Source organism: Rutilus rutilus, assembly GCF_951802725.1.
Source record: "Rutilus rutilus genome assembly, chromosome: 4".
Taxonomy (NCBI): domain Eukaryota; kingdom Metazoa; phylum Chordata; class Actinopteri; order Cypriniformes; family Leuciscidae; genus Rutilus; species Rutilus rutilus.
The window spans coordinates 12,980,677-13,000,254 of record NC_140212.1 but is presented as its reverse complement, the minus strand read 5'-3'; the positions used below and the strand labels follow the sequence as shown (position 1 = coordinate 13,000,254).

Here is a 19,578-nt window from a genome sequence, read left to right as displayed (position 1 = left end):
TCCAGAGTCAACGCAGCCATCTACCAGGACATTTTCAGAGCGCTTCATGCTTCCTTCATTTTCCAGCAGGATTAGCACCTGTCCACAAAACCTGGTTCAATGACCATGGTATCACTGTGTAATTACTGTGTGATTTCATGTAATATTCAAATTTTCTGGGATTTTGTGGTTTCATAAGCTGTAAGCCATAATCATCAAAATTATAACAAATAAAGGCTTGAAATATCTCATTTTGCATGTAATGAGTCGATATATTAGTTTCACCTGTTAAGTTGAATTCTTGAAATAAATCAACTTTTTGATGATATTCTAATTTTATGACCAGCACCTGTATATATAATATATACAATTTTACATAATAAATACATTTACATAATAATATAATTTTATATATATACATATATATATATATATATATATATATATATATATATAAAATGAGGGGCCGTACAAGCCAAAATCCATTCTTATACTTTTCACACACATACATTCTCCTTTCACACACATACTGTACATATATATATATATACAATTGGTACAGCAAATATTTTTTATTCATGTTTACAGTATACCCCCAATATTTAATAAAAAATAAATAAAAACTCATATCAGGATTTTTTTTATTTATATTTACAAAAGTTAGTGGCAGCTAAACTTTTTTTACATTTTTTTTTCTCCAATGTTAAGATTTACAGTGACAACAGCTGGAAATGCATTTAAGACAGAGAAAAAACATAATTAATAATAATAACATCTATGCCAGTCAGATACAAAGTAACAGTTTAATTTTATAAGAAAGTGTAAATATCACACTTGTGATAGAAAATCAAGAAATTAAAGTCATCCAGTTCTCCTCCATCTTTAAAATACAATTACAGACACCACCGTGTAACAAGGCCCTTGTTGTAACAGAATGCAGACTTCCAGAAGTCTCTCCTACACAACTAATCATTCCTCACGGGAGGACACCCGTTAACTTCTTCGTGAAGTTTGCGTTTATAAAGTATGGCAAAGTTCTTCTGGGATGCAGTGATGCTGGGTGTTGTGACGCAGTCTATAGATCTGGCAGGCGAAGGTGTGGCTTCTTTCCCACGAGGCACAGTTTGCTTCTCGTTGACGTAAATATCTCTCAGACGTCCTGAATATAAAGCTTCGGTAACACGAGCTCTATGCTTCACATGGCTGTTTCAAGGTAAAGCTTTAGAAAATCCATCATAAATAAGTGGTCAAAAAGAGTCTGTTAAACCATGTTGTTGCTTTCACTCATTTTGTCCACGTACTGGAGAAACAACAACAAAAAATGATGGAAGGATTAGGACACTCTCAAGGAAAAATTCATCATAATTTTATATCTCATCTGGTTCATGGCGCATTTATCAATTAAAATATTCAGTGCACACAGAACGGCATAATTCATGCTCACATGCAAGACAGAATTAGCAGTGACTGACCAAGATGGCTGTCTGTCCGCTCAGCCTTAGGAAGGCTTTAAAAGAACAACAAACACATGTTGAAACACACACGCAAGAGCCTCTTTTCTCACATTAAGGAGAAAAATGGTAGATATCCTGCTAAAAAAAAAGTGTTTATCTAAACGCTTGTGTTATCCAAAACTTATGATGCCACTCAAATAGCGTCTATCTAGTAGATACACTACCGTTCAAAAGTTTTTTTTATTTTTATGTGTCTTATGCTCACCATGGCTGCATTTATTTGATCAAAATTACCGTAAAAACAGGAATATTGTGAAATATTACAATTTAAAACAACTGTTTTCTATTTGAATGGATTTTAATATGTATTCATGGGATGACAAAGCTGAATTTCCAGCATCATTCCTCCAGTCTTCTGTGTCACATGATCCTTCAGAAATCATTTTAACATGCTGATTTGCTGCTCAAAAAACATTTGATTATTATCAATGTTGAAAACAGTTGTGCTGCATAATATTTTTGTGATTTAAGTTAAATAGAAATCTTTTGTAACATTATAAATGTCTTTACAGTCACGTTTGATCAATTTAATGCATGCTTGCTGAATAAAAGACAATGACAATTTAACTTGTTTTCAAAGATGTCCCCTTTGACTTGTATTAGATTTAGTGGAAAAGCCTGTTAGTCTCATAGCTGCTAAAGCAAGCAAAAGCATTTAAAGCGAATTTACACGTGTCCTAACCAGACGTGACATAAGTTGATAATCTGTCTGTCCGCACTGACAGTGTAAATGCTAGCACAATCACATCCAATCAGAACTGATGACTGCTCATGTTTGTTACAGCAAAAAAGTGTTTTTTTTTTTATAAGTAACTTGTTACTTTATCGCACTGTGCCTGGTTAAAACACGTGTTCAATTCACTACAATCTCAGAGGATCCTTGCATAGAAATAAAAGCACGAGAGGAAAAAGCACTTCTTCATCACCCTGCTGAGTAAAACTTACCCCGCTAATGAAGGGAAGATTCAGCATATATCCCAGCACAGGAATCCTCCTGATGAAGCCTACGACCACTGGAAAGAATCCCCTACGCATGAAGAGAAGGACATACACCCAGATATCATAAGCAATTATTTATTTGGGATCATTTTGAGATTATCGCCATTGATCGAAAATGTTAGTTCCTCTTAAAGGGTTAGTTCACCCAAAAATGAAAGTCATTAATGACTCGCCCTCATGTCGTTCCAAGCCCGTAAGACCTCCGTCCATCTTCGGAACACAGTTTAAGATATTTTAGATTTAGTCCAAGAGCTTTCTGTCCCTCCATTGAAAATGTATGTACGGTATACTGTCCATGTCCAGAAAGGTAATAAAGACATCATCAAAGTAGTCCATGTGACATCAGTGGGTTAGTTCGAATTTTTTGAAGCATCGGAAATACATTTTGGTCCAAAAATAACAAAAACTACGACTTTATTCAGCATTGTATTCTCTTCCGGGTCTGTTGTCAATCCGCGTTCACGACTCCGCACGACTTGCTGACGTAAGACACTGCTGACGTGTTATCTGGTGCGCCCGAGCTTCGTTTACAGTCTGAGGGAGACGCACGCTGTATTCAAGCTATTCTACATTGTTTGTATTTTGGTATTGCTATATATATATATATTTTTTTTTTTTGCAAGTTATGTTTTTGGTATTTTTGTGCCTTTATTTGATAGGACAGTAGAGATTTTGACATGAAAGCGAGGGGTGGAGAGAGAGGGGAAGGGGATCGGCAAAGGACCTCGAGCTGGGAATCGAACTCGGGTCGCCGGAGGCGCAGTTGTGCTATATGTCGGCGCGTTAACCATGGGGCTATTGGCGCCGACATTGCTATATTTTTTTAAATGGTGCGTAAGTGTGCATGTCAGCAGCGTCACTGCTGAGTCGTGAACGCGGATTGACAACAGACCCGGAAGAGAATACAATGCTGAATAAAGTCGTAGTTTTTGTTATTTTTGGACCAAAATGTATTTTCGATGCTTCAAAAAATTCTAACTAACCCACTGATGTCACATGGACTACTTTGATGATGTCTTTATCACCTTTCTGGACATGGACAGTATACCGTAAATACATTTTCAATGGAGGGACAGAAAGCTCTCGGACTAAATCTAAAATATCTTAAACTGTGTTCCGAAGATGAACAGAGGTCTTACGGGCTTGGAACGACATGAGGGTGAGTCATTAATGACAGAATTTTCATTTTTGGGTGAACTAACCCTTTAAAGTCACACTTTAGTTTAGGGTCCAATTCTCACTATTAATTAACTATGACTTTTGCCTCAATAAACTCCTAATTACTGCTTATTAACAGTAAGGTAGCTGTTAAGTTTAGGTATTGGGTAGGATATAGGGATGTAGAATATGGTCATGCAGAATAAGGCAATAATATGTGCTTTATAAGTACTAATACACAGCCAATATCCTAGTAATATGCACGCTAATAAGCAACTAGTTAATAGTGAGAATTGGACCCTAAACTAAAGTGTTACCGTCCATTTTAATATAATAATATTGTGTGAAATAAGTGTTCATTTTGTTGTCTCATTTATCTGTATATAATATCTATATCCGCCTTCTGTCAATCTGAATTGGCATCAGCCATTTAAAAAAACAGTCGAATTAGCTACTAGTTATGTCGAATAATCTGCCTGGATAAGGGTTTCTTAATCCTGTAAAAAAAATACCTGAATAGAAGAAAGAAGCCATAAAACTCTAGAACGACTCCGACGATGGGCCACCCGATCAGCACCACCAAGACGCCTCCTAAGAAGAAGCTGGTGGCTTTCATTTTGTGCTTCTGAAAGAAGAACCTGAACGTCCTCTCCAGGCCGATTACGAACGCCAGGCCGATAACAAACAGGATCTGAGATGAATGAAGACCGAGAGACAGGTGAGAGAGAAAGATCTGTGCTTATGTATCGCAATGAACTCAAGCTAACGTAATATAAGTTTATAGCAAACAGTTTTTTTTTTAGCTATTATGAAAAGACACTTAATAGCAGGACAAAGCAGCACAACTGAAGGATATGAACAATGTGTTGATGCCATTTACAACAAACTTGTACAAAAGGAACCGATCAGAAAGCATGCAAACGTGTAAATATATATATGTTATTAACTGTGCGCACTCACACACACACAATTTAAATAATATTGTTTAATAATAATTAAGGAATACAAACACGTAAGTGTGAAATACATATATATTGGTACAATTAAATCTTATAACTATAATTTTACATACAATATAATGTAACATATAAAATAGTTACAATCTTTTAATTGAAATATTAATGACAACACAATGGGGCCACTCACGTTTCCTATGGCAAGAAGGGCTTTATCGAAAAACAGGATCATCCCAAAGAACAGAAAAAATACCCCAAATCCTGTTAACCCCATTCCAATTTCTGTTGAGAGAGGGAAAGACATACATTATACTAATATAAAAAATATTTAAATGCGTTTTAACAGTGTCAATTTGTCTATGAATAATATAATTTGCATTAATAAGGTAATAAAGTCTCATTTGTTAACATTGATTAATGCATTATGAACTAACAATATATATTTTCACAGCATTTATTAACCTTTGTTAGTGATAATAAAAATGTTCATGTTTGTTCACAGTGCATTAACTAATGTTAACGGATACTATTTTTTATCTTAAAATTGTATTAGTAAATACTGAGATTAACATTAAGATTAGTAAATGCCGTAGAAGTATTGTTCATTGTTATTCATGTTAACTAAAGTAGTTAACTAATCTTAACAAATGAAACCTTGTTGTAATCAATTCCAGCGTACACATTAAAGTCGTTCTACTTGCTTTCTTATTTACTGGAGATATAATAATATTAAGATACATTTTAAATTATTTCAAAAATACGGAAAAAATGGTTTGTTGTTGGTAAACTTACATTTATGATATACAATTAGCAAAGAAGTTAAATTAAATGTAGTCTATAAGAAAGCAAGCAGTATTTTTAGCAGGGTCAGAATCAAAGTATTCAAAAATAATGTCTTTAAAAGTTATTGATCTATCTTGCCGGATATTATCTTTAATAAATGTGTCTTCCAATGATTTTTACGTTAGACTTATTTACTAGTGGTGTGACATCTGCACCCAGTTGCATGAGTATATAGTATGTTTACTCATATAAACATTAAGACAGGCGGAATAATAAAAACATCAGGCTTTGTAGATGAATGCACTGACAATAGACGTTGTCTTACGAGAAGCTGTCAGTGAGACAGGTAGTATTGTTCTTACTCTGGGAGTCGGTGAGGGAGATCATCTTTGCTGGTCTCGACTCGAGCAGCTGCTGTCACAGGAGCGGCCCGGCCACGAGTACCGGAAACACTCACTCTCAACATCCGGAGAAACTTTACACGAAAAAACTTAATGCATTTCGTATTAATTTAATACTTCGAAAAACTACGTCAAAAACACACTACGAAAAAACTAAAGCCTGTTTAAGACATTTACGCTCTAAAAAAAAAAAAACACTGGGTTATTTTAAAACCCATGGTTGGTGCAACTATGGACAAATCCAACCGTTGGTTTAACATTTTTAAAATCAAAATTATTTTTTGTAATATTTTCATATACCATCATTTTAACATTAATAAATGTACAGAGACACAAATGGTTTATTTTCTTTCTTTTACCGTCTATGTTTATTTTGGATACTGAAAAGCCGTTTACTTCCGTGTTTACTGCGCCATCTGGCGGTTGTTGTTCTTTTCTTTTTACACAAAACCACACTTTTAAAATTAGCGGAACTTTCTACATTGTTCACACCAGAGCCGTTTTTCTATGGCTTTTTGACGTGTCTGTGTAATTCGTGACCGTTCTTAGTTTACGTCATTTTAGTGTCCATGAAGTGTCCTTTGGTGTTAAGCATTAGATATCCAAACCCCATGTTTCTCTGGTGTATTTTATTTTAGATCAATTATTATCCATCATACAATTTTTATAGCATAGTCTTCATTTTCTTATACCTCTGAAGTCTAAAAAAATGTAATACGTAGACATTATACGTATTACTAGAAAATAACACCACAATGCAGAAAATGAACAACTTAAAAATGGCGTTTTATATAGATATAATCTTTATTACATTATAGTATAAAGAAGCTTTTAAAACATGCTTCCGTAATTTGTTTTGAACAACTGATTTGTATGTGCAGTTTCTATTTGTCCAACAATTTGCACTGCAAACATGTTGTTTCTCAATAAATACAGAAAACTACATCAAGTTACTGCAAACTGATGTTGTTTTAACTGACAAACATATTTTACATTGGGTTTTTAAAAATATCTTAATGAATAATTATCCAACAGGTAACAGAAAATCAATCAGGTTTAAACAAATCTAACCTGATTTAGGAGAGAAAAAAAGAGAGAGAATACAATGCAAAATGCAGAACACATCAACGTTCAAAACAAATGGGATTTAGAGGCACTATTTGACAATATACCGTGCATCTTGAGGGCTCTTTTGTTCATACTTTAACAATAACACATCCTATATATATATATATATATGATATGCTTGTTCTTAAATGTCCCTCCATCTTTAGTTAATTATAATTAGCCATATGATATTTCACTCTCCGCCTGGGGGTTTCTTCTTGGCTTCCACGTCCTTTTTAAAGGCCTCGATTTTCTTTGAAATGTTGGGTACCTTGAAAACAAGTTATAATAAGCAGTAAACAAATTAGTCATTGATCACTAAACAGTAGAGCTGTACTCTATTTCAAGAGTACTCGTTTATTACGTGGGATTTTAGAAAGACACAGACAAAATCAGACAGTTAATAATGTAAATAAATATGATTTTTTTACAACCTCGTAGTTCTGTGCCAGATACATGCCAACCACGTTCCCCAGAGTGAAGCCAAGCTGGAAAAACAAGATATGACAGATAAATACATTCTTTCATATTGTAAAATATCCGGCTGTTTATTTTAACCAAATGTTTATTTTTATCTGAGAGATTCTAAGAGACTTGACGTTAGTTAGCTACTTCAATGCGAATTAGCAAGCTACTAAACACGATTACAATCACACAAACAGATGTAAACACTTACAATGAATTGCATCATGATTCCAGCTTTGTAATTATGGAAAAACTAAATAATAAAAGTGACACTGATCCCGAAAGTTAGGATGGTCGTTTGACACGGCTAGCCTTCAATTAGCTTCCTATGTCGTCAGCATGACAACATCAACACACACCGGAAGTAGTATTCTTGCAAAATAAAGGTCTTAATTTGTAAGTTAAAGGGCACAGAAAATGTTTAACTGCACTACAACAAATTAAATACAGATAACTATTATACACCTATTAATGTAATTTTTCCCATATCCATAACATTTTTAAAGTAATAACAAATAATAATAAAATATAAAAAAAGTAAAATTAAAGGCCATGCCAGGTGAATGCAGAAACACATGTTTAAAATATTAATTCGTTTTCACACTCTCTTTTATTATTTTTTTTTTAGTGCTTGTCACACTACATACATTGTTTTGTTCTTATAAGGGTTCTTACATACATCTGGAAAACAAACAATACATAATGCAAAATTGTTAAATTGAAGGTCTGTCATGTTTATATATACGAAAATGGCTTTCCACTCACTTGTCACAAAAAATAAATCCCAAGCAAAACAAGGTTCTTGATAATAGGTAAAGTAAAGCTATCAACAATTGAATTATATAAGCACAGACATTATGTAAGACAATCTCCTTAATTTTTTTTATAAACAACATTAATAAAATAAACATGCTTGTAACCAAAGCACAATGACATACAAACGGCATACAAACTAACCCAAATGTTGATGTCTAAAGGAAAAAAAAAAAAAGGAAAAAAAATAATCATGCAGTGACAATTATATTAAATGACACTACCAGGACCAAAAAATTTTCATTTAACTATTGTTCAAATTTTCTTGTCAGAGTTCTCCCACTTTAATTAATTTCAAGTTTCTTCCACTTCAAATTACACAGAAATTTAGTTTTTAAAGTTTAGTTGTTGTTTTTTTTCTGTGTCAAATTACACAGAAAACATTTTTTTCAAGTATAAATACAGTTAACAATTGTAATACAATACTTTCAAAAAATATGTAGCAAACACAAAGTATAATTTCACTTCGTCACCGATGGATTTTAATATGCTCCAACAAACATATTTTTTATAATCTTATAATCTGGGAATGGGATACAACATACACGGGTATCTCTAAACGTATTTACCAAATGCGCATTCTCAAATGTCTGTAAATTTTATGTGTAAATATATTAGCTTCTTTTGGCTATGTCTTTAACAACTGTATTTATATATATATATATGTATATATATATATAAAAGTTTCTGCCTTGCACCTAAATAGTACGTAACGACTGTATTTCTATTGCAGTAACACTGTCAAGTTAAAACTACAGCTAGAGAGATGCTAAAAATATTACTTGGAAAACAACATAGTTTGTTTGTAGCATTATAAACAACGAAAATCCATACTTTTTCATTTTAAGCACCATACCACATAGTTGTTCTTCAGTCTTCTTTGTACTGCAGTGAATCCCTACAATCAATCATCAAAGAACTCACTTGGAAACACATAATTGAAATGTCTGGGTATGATAACGGGGAGCATCCTTGTCTAATTGGACTCCAGTGGGCTGCTGGGTGAACTCTGTGTGATCCCATTTTGCAGAGTTGGTGCTTGCGTGTTCACAAAAAGTAGATTCTTCAGGATGCTTATGTAGAAAGGACCGTAAACCTTTTTGTTGAAGTTGACGAGGTTGACAAAACTGACCCCCAGTGCCATGAGCTCCTGCTGGATCAGACCCAAGCCTGGCGGTACGGGAGGGGGCGTCCTGTGAGAGTTGGTAGAGGCAAGGACCATCCTGAAGTACTGCTGTACCCTTCCCTCTGTGGGACAGAATAGGCCAATTAAAATGATACAGGCTTCAAGGCAATATGAGTTTAGTATAAGTTAAGTTCAGTCAATGGCATTTGTGGAATAATGTTGATTACCACAAAATTGAACAACATAATGTCCACTTTCATTTTCATGAATATATATTTTTTAAGCCTTTGTTACTTAGAGGCACTTACAATGGAAGTCAATGGGGCCAATTTATAAACATTAAAATATCACTGTTTCAGCAGTATAGCCACAAAACATGAACAATATGCATATTACCATGATTCTTAGAGTGAAAAGAAAAAGCATGCTAACTGTTATATGCGATTTTACAACTTATACAACTTATATAAATTATCTTTACAGCTTTAACAAAATAATCAATGTAAATGCTTTTGTAAAACTATAAGCTTCACATTTCTGCTTTTAAATTCCTCCCAAAATTGGCCCCATTCACTTCCATTGTAAGTGCCTCACCGTAACCATGATTTATGATTTGTTTTTAATATAGGACACAAGGGAGGAGTCATAAATATGAGGAAAATAACATCTGCATTTTGTCTTATTTTCCAGTACAAATGTCTAAACTTTCTTAAATATAGATACTTCAAAATTAAGTGACTTTATGCATTAAACAAGAAACAAGTAAAAAAGATCTGCCAGTGGGATAAGAAAAACTTAATTCAAAAGGAAAACAAGTTATTTTTTCTCACTCCACTTGCAGATTTTCTTGTTTTAAGCAAAAACCCAACAAATCGAAACAAGACCAAAAGTCATTATACTTCTGAAGTAAATGTATATTGACTTTAAGAATGTTTAGATATTTGTACTATTGATATTGAGTAAGAAAGTCATTTTTTTGCAGTGCCGCAAATGCTATAGCTTGAACCCAAATTTTCCTTTAAAATGCGTTTTCCTTACCAACAAGAGTGCGTATTGGGTTGTTTTCCTGGGTGATGTCACAGATCTGGCCCTTTAAAGTTGCCTGCAGTTCAGTCGAGAGGGCTGGGAAGTTTCTTTCAGTCAAAGACTTGCTGACCTCACAGCAGATCTGAGCGCTGACGTTACTAAGAGCTTCATTAAGGTTGAAGTCTCTGTAAGCCAAATGAATAGAAAACAAAAGGCGACAGGAAAGATCTTTTAGATTGACACCTTCATTACTGCATTAGATTTATGTAGAAGTATGTGTGCAGTAATGCGTGCGTGCGTTGGCCTGAGCGGAGTTTTGGGGAAGGACACAGATCTGACGTACGCGCTATGCATGCCCTCCAGCAGCACTGCTGTCATCTTCTTAAGTCGCTCGGCAAGAGCGGGCAGGCCTGACACGGCCCCTCCTATTGAGCTGTAGACTATCAGCAGAACAGACGCAACTTTCTGATACAGCTGAAGAGAGCGCTGCATCTCCTGTAACCTCATTTCATCCGTAATCATAGTCTGCAAGTGCAAAATACAGATTGTTAGATCGTAAAAATGCTTCTTAAAGATGCATTATGAATATGATAACTGCGTGTTTGTGCTCCAACCTCAGGCAGAGGGCCCTTGCTCTCGTCCCAGGTCAGCAGACTTATGTAGGCAGTATTTAGCACCAGTGTGGGCCCTGGTAAGGGTTTGCTGCTCTGTCCAGAATTGCTGCTCTTCTCTGTTGATGGCATGACTTGAGTGGCCTCCTCTATTGAGGATCTGATCCACTCAGTTGTGTGTTCCAAAGCATCTGGGGGAATTACAATGATGTACAGGGTTAAAGAGCCCAGATGTGCAAAAACTATCCATTTAAATGACAATTCTGTCATCATTTATTCCTCGTTCCAAACCTGTGTGACTTTGTGGAGCACGAAAAGAAGATATTTTGAAAAATATGTTGTTTTGGACCCCATTGACTTTTATTGTACACAGTAAAAAAAATGATTGTAATATTAACTGTATGAAAAAAGCAAGTAAAAATGGCTAACAGTAAGTTCAGTAATAGAGTAAGTATATACGGAGAAAAACTAATAGATCTAACCTTACATTTCAGGTCATTTGACAGTAAAATCTTGCAAAATGTACCATTTTTGGAAGTAAAAAGAACAAATCAACTTATAATTTACAGTGAAAACTGTAAACTGGCTTTCCCACAATTCCCTGTGACACTTCACATTTGATGGTGTTTTTAATTTTAATAATTATACTCCTGCTTAATCATCAGTTATAAATTCAGATTCCATCTTATGTTGTTAAATGCATGTTTATTGCATTATTTTACATGTTTGATCTTTGATTCATTGTAGCTTTTTCTCTTTACCACCAGTTTTATTATAGTGGATGTCAGTATATGTTAAAAGTACATAACAGGTTTGAGTAGGAGCATGGCCTTGACTATTGATATAAAAAGGCTATTGATATACCGGTATAAAGTGAATTTTTTTTTCTGTAAATATGCTTCCATTTTTACTGTATCTTTTATATGCCAGTTTTATTCTGTTTACAGCGTATGGACAAAAACATTCGAAACATCTTCAAAACATCTCACACAGGTTTGGAATGATATGAGGGTGAGTGAACGATGACAGAATTGTCTTTTTTTTGAGTGAACTATCCATTAAAATAATTTTCATCTCGGTTTAGTTTGTGGACTTACTGGGAGTTCTTTCCAGAATGCTCTGAAACTTGGCTCTCTCATACTCTACCGACTGCCTCTGAAGCTCTGGCCTTAGGCTCTGGATAGTAAAATTCACCATGTCCATTTTCATCAGGTCCAGCACCCGGAAGATCTCCCTTTTACAACACAAGTTGCCATTTAAAACTCAATTATTTTACCTCCGGCGAATGTTTGCATCAAATATGACTGAGAAGAACGCCATTACTGATGTGTGTCCCACATCACCCTCAGTTACTGGGTCTCATCCACTAATAATTGCGTGGATCATTTGCATTTGTATGCACAGGACAACTTATCACGAAAAATTCACAGCACGTTTTTATGTGCACAAATTTGTTCTTAACCTCGTTCTAATGTTAATACATTTGGAATATTCTAAATTAGCATCTGAATGCCTGAGATTAGTCATTTAGGGCTTTAAATTAAGGGCTTTCCGTACAATCTTTCCTTTACAGCTTTTTGTCACTCTCAGCTATAACGCACCTTTATATGTGTGGTTAAAAATATTTTATATGAAGCTTTTATGTGTAAAATTCCATCTTAACAATAACACCTTTATAAGGCAACCTTTAGTATGTGACCTTTGCACATGCATGGTTTCAGTTGTTCCTGTTTTAACTGGTGACTCATGAATTGTTTATAAAAATGTACGTATACCGATTTCATGCAAAAATTAGTGTATGCATGGTTAGTGAATAGGACCCATTATTTGTCATGTTATTATACCAACCAATAGGCTCTAAAGGGAAACTTGCCCAGTTCTGCAAATGCATACAAAAAGACACCTTGAACATACTTGAACAGTTTCACAACGTCGCCTGAGTTCTCCTTAAGCTTCTTGATTTCATCGTCTCGGACCGGCGCACAGAACTTGCCCATAGTATTGATGATGTAAGACACAAGTCCCTTGATATCAACTGCATTGTTGGCAGCCTGTTGGCGAATTAGGTCCATGTCTAGAACCTCCATAATCTGAGTACGCAGGCGGTTGGCCCCGGGGTTAAGGAAGGACAGTAGGGTCTTTGATGATAGGAAAAAATAAGTGATCAATGAATCGTTTACCGTCAGACTGTTTTTCATCATTGTATCAGAGTAAATGTGTAAAACCTACCTCTCTGATCTCTTCCAGTAGGTTGATGGCGTGACAATACTCAGGGGGGTCATCGTTCAGATCCGATTCAAGACAGTCCCAGAAGGCCTTGTGCACCATATCCTTAACTCTCTTCACCAGGCTTGAGGAAAAACAAAGGTTTGGAATCAATTGTTTTATATTATGCATTTTATTTATTCATTATATAAAAAAAATTAAAGTAAAATGCTATACAATGCTGCATAAATATAGACTTAAATCTTTTAATTGAATATTTCTTGTGTACGTTTTCTTGATCATCACCCTTAATTCCTGTTTATACCAAACATCAAGTGGGTCTCAGCTCTGGAAATGATAAATTAGTTTAGTACCTGTTTTGAGGTAGCTCTGGAACCTCTATGTGAAAGTTTCGGTTGACTACGATCTCATGAGCCAGGCTCAGATTAGAAAGGTCCCGGGCCGAGGCCATGACCTCGTCAAGCGTTATGGTTTTTGGTGGGCTGCCTGAAGACACAGTGGCAATACAGGTTAAAAGACCATTTATTATATACACTATAAACAACAACAAAAATATGTTTAGATGTTGATATTGTTAACTAAAACTAAGAAATACAATTGTTTTTGGTCATTGAAATCAAGCTAAAACTAAATAAAATACAAATATAAAAAAAACTTGGAATTATTTCAAGAGTTTAAGTAAAGTACTAAAGTGTTAAAACAGAACTAAAAGCTAAATTGAAATGTAAAAAAAAAAGAATGTAAAAACAAAAACATGCAACAATTTTTTTTTTTTTATGTTTATCAAACAGTACATTCCTACTGAATGAATGTAAAGCTCCTTCTGCTATGAATCTAGTGTCAAATAAATCTACACAAATAAGCTTATGATTTATTTGCTTATGCATTTGCATTTTAGTGGGACACCTACAGGAAGGAGAGTTGTGTTTGCTGGACGAATCGCTGGTGAAGCTCTGGCGAGAAGAGTCCACATCGCTAGAAGAGGTCAAACTGTCGCACCTTTCCGATGACTCTGTATCGCTGTTCTGCTCCTCACTGGCCACCGTAGATGTGGAAGTGGGACGTTCATCGTTCAGTGGCATTGTGAGTGGCTGCTGCAAATGCATTAATAAGTATAACCCATAGACAGTAAAATAAAATATTGTAAATATGTATTGTTTTTGAAAGAAGTTTCTTCTGCTCATCAAGCCTGCATTTATTTGATCAAAAATACAGAATTTTTTTTTAATATTGTGATATATTATTACAATTTAAAATAATTGGTTTTCAATTCATTATACTTTAAATTATCATTTATTTATGTGATGCAAAGCTGAATTTTCAGGATCATTACTCCAGTCTATCACATGATCCTTTAGAAATCATTCTAATATTCTGATTTATTATGAGTGTTGGAAACAGTTCTGCTGCCTAATATATTTGATGAATAAAAGGTTAAAAAGAACTGCATTTATTCAAAATAAAAAAATATTTTCTAATATTATAAATCTTCTTTACTATCACTTTTTATCAATTTAACACATCCTTGCTGAATAAAAGTATTGATTTATTTCAACAACAAAAAAAGAAAAAAATTACTGACCCCAAATTACTGACCAGTAGTGTATATTGATGTTACAAAAGATTTCTATTTTTAAAACATTTGCTTTTTTTTTTTTTTATCAAAGTATCCTAAAAAAGTATCACAGGTTATGAAAAAATATTAAGCAGCAGAACTGTTTCCAACTTTGATAATGAATCATCATATTAGAATGATTTTTTTTTTTTATGCACGTTGATTTCTGCTATGGCAACGTCACTGTCTACGTGCTCGCAACACGCGACAGGGCTGTAGTAGCAACGTTGCTGCGCGACAGTCGGTAACAGAGATGACGTTCTGACAATTTTTATTTTTTTATGCTAGATATAGATATCCCCATTTAGCATGTTATGTTTTATGTTTTTTTTTAATTAGTCATATGTTAGATAATTATATACTTTTTAAATATTGTTAATCCTTATTATTATTTATGGGCCTAACAGTAAATTCATCGTAATCAACACCTGCAAGTGTACACTTTGAAGAGTAAAAATGACATCAGCTAATTCAACTTTATGAAAACTGCATATGGTAATCAAATTGCACTTCCAAAAGTCATACATTTGTGAGAAGAGAAAAAAAAAACGTTACACACTGTGTAACACTTTGAGTGGACTAACGTTAACTAGCATGAGCAGACATGATACAATCTAGCAAAGAAACGAATGAGACGACAAATCAAAGGAAAAAATAAAGAGGTGTGCGAGCAGTTACAAAAAAAAAATAAAATAATAATAATCTGTGAGTTTCTAAAAAAAGGAAAAAACATTAACGTGCAACAAGTAGGCTGCTGAAATCAATTACTCACCATTAAAGTAAATTTTGGCTTCATACTTTTGGCATACAGTTGAATATCTGTCATATCTGACCAGAAGATGTTCAAATAAATGTCACATTAGACAAGGAGGTTGTAGGTTGTGTTTGAATAATTACGTATCTTATTTAGCGGAGGTAAATTATACGCAATTCTCACGTTTCATACGCGATTTCATCAAACGTCTCACGTTTCATGAAATTCATACGCTTGATGAAGAATGAGAGACGGCTCAACGGTCAGTTGAAATTTAAAAGGCTGATTTTCGCGCTTCAGGGCAGTGACGAGTACATATGTCGTCCAGTGGTTGTCAAGACACCCGAGGCACAACCTTAAAGGGATACTCCACTTTTTTCGGAAATATGCTCATTTTACATCTCCCCCAGAGTTAAACAGATGAGTTTTACCGTTTTAGAATCCATTCAGCCGAACTCCGGGTCTGACGGTACCACTTTTAGCATAGCTTAGCACAGATCATTGATTCTGATTAGTCCAGTAGCATTTCTTTCAAAATGACCAAAGAGTTTCAATATTTTTCCTATTTAAAACTTGACTCTTCTGTAGTTAAACCGTGTACTAAGATCGACGGAAAATGAAAAGTTGCGATTTTCTAAGCCTATATGGCTAGGAACTACTCTCATTCCAGCGTAATAATCAAGGAACTGTGTGGCTGTACCATGGGTGCAGCAGGCGTAATGATATGACGCAGCGCCTGAAAATAGTCCCCAGCTCGGTAACTTCTTCCAACGTGACCGGGACTAAGTTTGTCTAACCTATTAGACCTATTTTCAGGCGCTGCGTCATATCACTACGCCTGCTGCACTCATGGTACAGCCGCACAGTTCCTTGATTATTACGCTGGAATGAGAGTAGTTCCTAGTCATATAGGCTTAGAAAATCGCAACTTTTCATTTTCCGTCGATCTTAGTACACGGTTTAACTACAGAAGAGTCAAGTTTTAAATAGGAAAAATATTGAAACTCTTTGGTCATTTTGAAAGAAATGCTACTGGACTAATCAGAATCAATGATCTGTGCTAAGCTATGCTAAAAGTGGTACCGTCAGACCCGGAGTTCGGCTGAATGGATTCTAAAACGGTAAAACTCATCTGTTTAACTCTGGGGGAGATGTAAAATGAGCATATTTCCGAAAAAAGTGGAGTATCCCTTTAAACAATGTCCCTGAACGGTGGTTCATTGTCAACACTGTGACAACGCTGTAACAACCTTCACCACACAACGAAGTTATAACAACATTTTGGCCATGTTGTTAAAACGTTGTTAGAAGGTTGGGTATGTTGTGCCAACGTTCTGTGTTTGCTGGGAAGGTAACATCCACAATGCACTGAGTGCTGTGGCTAAAATGAAGGGTGTTTTTGGGACAAGCTTGAAGCTGATGCTTTAAATGGGACAATTAGAGCTGGAAAAATCCACAAGCACATAAAGCTTCGTTGCCATAACAAAGAAAAGTGAATTGCAAAGGCTAGAGAAAATAAATGGGCAACAAAGGGGCTCAGTGATATTCATGTGTGTATTCATCCACAAAGGGACATTGTATTTTAAATGTGATTCAGACACAGTCTCTTGAGTCTTGGGTAACAGATAACTCCTGATAGCAGCGTGATCTTTAAAAGCAAACCTATCTCGTTACACTCCTCTGCCTTTATAGGCTCCACTACACACCTGTTTCCTGATGTAATTGAGTAACTGCTAGTCTTTTAAGCGTATTCAACTCTAGTAAATGTTGAGTCAGCATCAGGGAAAAAATAAAACAAACAATGCCCTTCATTAATTAATAAAATGCATTTGGATAAGCTAGTGACTAATCCTACCAATAATGCACGATGCTTTGACAAAACTGATTGTTTGACTACCTTCCTTGTAATTACAAGTTTACCTATTGTTACAACAGAAGAACAAAAGTTGTCTCAGAGCGGTAGCCTACTGTAAAACAACAAAAATTCTCTGCACATTTTGAGTTAAATGAAGCGTTCATCCAAAAATGTTCATCTTCATTTCCTCACCCGCATGTTGTTCCAAACCTGTATGCCTTTCTCACTACTGTGGAACACAATCTCAGTCACTAGGGAAGCTTGTTTCCGCCACTGAATAAAAAAATGTAAAAAATGTCATCTCACAATTCAGATCTTTATAACTTGCAATTGTAAGCTTATCTCTCACAATTATGAGAAAATAAGTCAGAATTGCGAGAGAAAAAGTCAGAATTGCTAGATGTATACCTGAAAATTAGAGAAAAAATGTCTAAATTGTGAGATAAAAAGTCGCAATTGTCTTTTAATTGTTTAATTGTTTTATTCCGTGGCGGAAACAATTCACCATTTATGTCATTGTGGAAAAAATGCACTGTCTAATTTTGTGTTCCACTGAAGTAAAAAGTCATATTGGTTTAAAAAGCTGAAATAAAATCATATATAAATATTAAGTGAAAATTCAGAATGTTGCATTGACAGCTAAATGAGTTTAAGTTTAAATACTAAAATTACTATACAACTAAAAGTGAAATAAATACAAATTAAAGCCAAATATAAACATTTAAATAAATCATGACAAAAGCAGAGTTTTTGTTACTAAAAAAAAATTACTAAAACTTTAAAATTAAAACTGGAAATATGAAAATAATAGTTAATAAATAAATAAATTATACTGCTCACTGAATAAATTTAAATTTTGGGGTGAACTGTCCCTTTAAAATGCTTTTGTCCTTTAATAATAAAGTCACTATAATTTGCTGAAATGCTTACATTGTTTATTTAGTTTTATTATAATGTTAAAACCATAATGTCGACTTCACCATGCAAAATAGGGTACTTATATGAACTGTATATCTGTGTGCCTTAACATGCTCCTGAATGGTCTCAACTCAAGTCTATAACAATTAACACAGTAACAAATACCAATACTTAAACCAGTGTTTGGAGCCTGGTTTCAATTGAAATCCCAATGACATAACATGTTCAAGCCCTTCCATTCTTGTTACTCCCAAAAGAGAGCATCTGATTTAAGCATAGGGGGAAAACACTGCGACCTCCTCTTGTATTAGACCCGTTCAATAGTTCGCATGGTAAAAACAGAAAGCCATGCACACATGCACATCCTCAGCCAGGTTTAAATTGTGAGGCACCGATGACAGCACCACTGGCATCGGTCACGGCTCGTGCAGCTTTGGCCCCTAAAAGGAGGTGCAGTAAACAGCGCGAGACACGCAGTTACACACTGCGCTCAGCTGCGATGCACACGTGACCTAATTTTCAGCACACAAACAAGGGCAAAACACGAGCAGACTGTCAAAGCAGACGAGCAGCCGAACTGGACTTTCCAGATCACGCAAACCCCCAGTCCGTTTAAAGATGGGCAACGTGGATATAGTAAATATTAACTTTATGAGTTGTATGTGAAATAAATAAGACGACGTCAGCGCGTCTGGCCATTTAATAAAGCGAACTACGCACCGACGTACGTGTTCCACTTACGGTAATTTTCAAATAATGCTTGATTATAAAAGCATAGTAATCCATTTTAATTAATTATGTAAACACAACCATTGTCCAGCCCTTTGAATTTACCAAGAAATATCACTTATATAAACTCCAGACAGATAAAACTAACTGTTATTATGTAACAATTACCTGAGTCAAGTCCCCGATAGTGGAGACTTGGCAAACAACAGTGGACAACCGAGCTTTTCTCGATTTGTAGATGAAATATATCGATACTCCGTCTCTGTGGGACTTTAAAGGGCTCTTTAAAATGACTTGACTTGTACTGTTTTGTGAAACAGGGGTAATCTATTATTACGCAGCTATAGGGTTTTCGACGTTTTGTCTTCGATAAAAATATTAAAGCTAATTTGAGAAATTCCCATACAACGGGTAGAAAGAGAAACTAAATAAAAGAATACGAACGAAAAAGTTTTGCTTTTATTGAAAAGTTGTTGTTTTTTAAATAAAAATAAATAAAATCCCGACTAGACTGACACGCACCCTCTAGTAACATATTGGTAC

General features: G+C 34.9%; 3 protein-coding genes across 5 annotated transcripts; all 3 read right to left on the bottom strand.

Moving 5' to 3' along the window:
* Positions 1-603: 603 nt before the first annotated feature.
* golt1ba (golgi transport 1Ba) lies at positions 604-5,846 on the bottom strand. Of its 2 annotated transcripts, XM_084406231.1 has the most exons (6): positions 5,752-5,846; positions 4,797-4,888; positions 4,163-4,341; positions 2,439-2,520; positions 1,452-1,486; positions 604-1,279 (listed from the first exon to the last, which is right to left on the bottom strand). In XM_084406231.1, the coding sequence occupies exons 1-5, from the start codon at positions 5,774-5,776 to the stop codon at positions 1,478-1,480; spliced, it is 387 nt and encodes a 128-aa protein (XP_084262357.1). In that variant the 5' UTR covers positions 5,777-5,846; the 3' UTR covers positions 604-1,279; positions 1,452-1,477. The 2 variants fall into 2 exon arrangements, with proteins under 2 accessions (XP_084262357.1, XP_084262356.1); XM_084406230.1 differs by lacking the exon at positions 1,452-1,486.
* A 729-nt stretch (positions 5,847-6,575) lies between these two features.
* stmp1 (short transmembrane mitochondrial protein 1) lies at positions 6,576-7,731 on the bottom strand. Its single transcript, XM_084408465.1, has 3 exons — positions 7,574-7,731; positions 7,332-7,385; positions 6,576-7,168 (listed from the first exon to the last, which is right to left on the bottom strand). Exons 1-3 carry the CDS (start codon positions 7,586-7,588, stop codon positions 7,091-7,093), a joined length of 147 nt encoding a protein of 48 aa, XP_084264591.1. The 5' UTR covers positions 7,589-7,731; the 3' UTR covers positions 6,576-7,090.
* Positions 7,732-9,008: 1,277 nt separating this feature from the next.
* tcp11l2 (t-complex 11, testis-specific-like 2) lies at positions 9,009-19,347 on the bottom strand. Of its 2 annotated transcripts, none has more exons than XM_084406691.1 (10): positions 19,204-19,347; positions 14,075-14,258; positions 13,518-13,650; positions 13,168-13,288; positions 12,853-13,076; positions 12,036-12,172; positions 10,942-11,129; positions 10,671-10,852; positions 10,340-10,512; positions 9,009-9,423 (listed from the first exon to the last, which is right to left on the bottom strand). In XM_084406691.1, exons 2-10 carry the CDS (start codon positions 14,244-14,246, stop codon positions 9,152-9,154), a joined length of 1,602 nt encoding a protein of 533 aa, XP_084262817.1. In that variant the 5' UTR covers positions 14,247-14,258; positions 19,204-19,347; the 3' UTR covers positions 9,009-9,151. The 2 variants fall into 2 exon arrangements, with proteins under 2 accessions (XP_084262817.1, XP_084262818.1); XM_084406692.1 differs by having other exon boundaries at positions 14,075-14,255; positions 19,204-19,339.
* Positions 19,348-19,578: the final 231 nt, after the last annotated feature.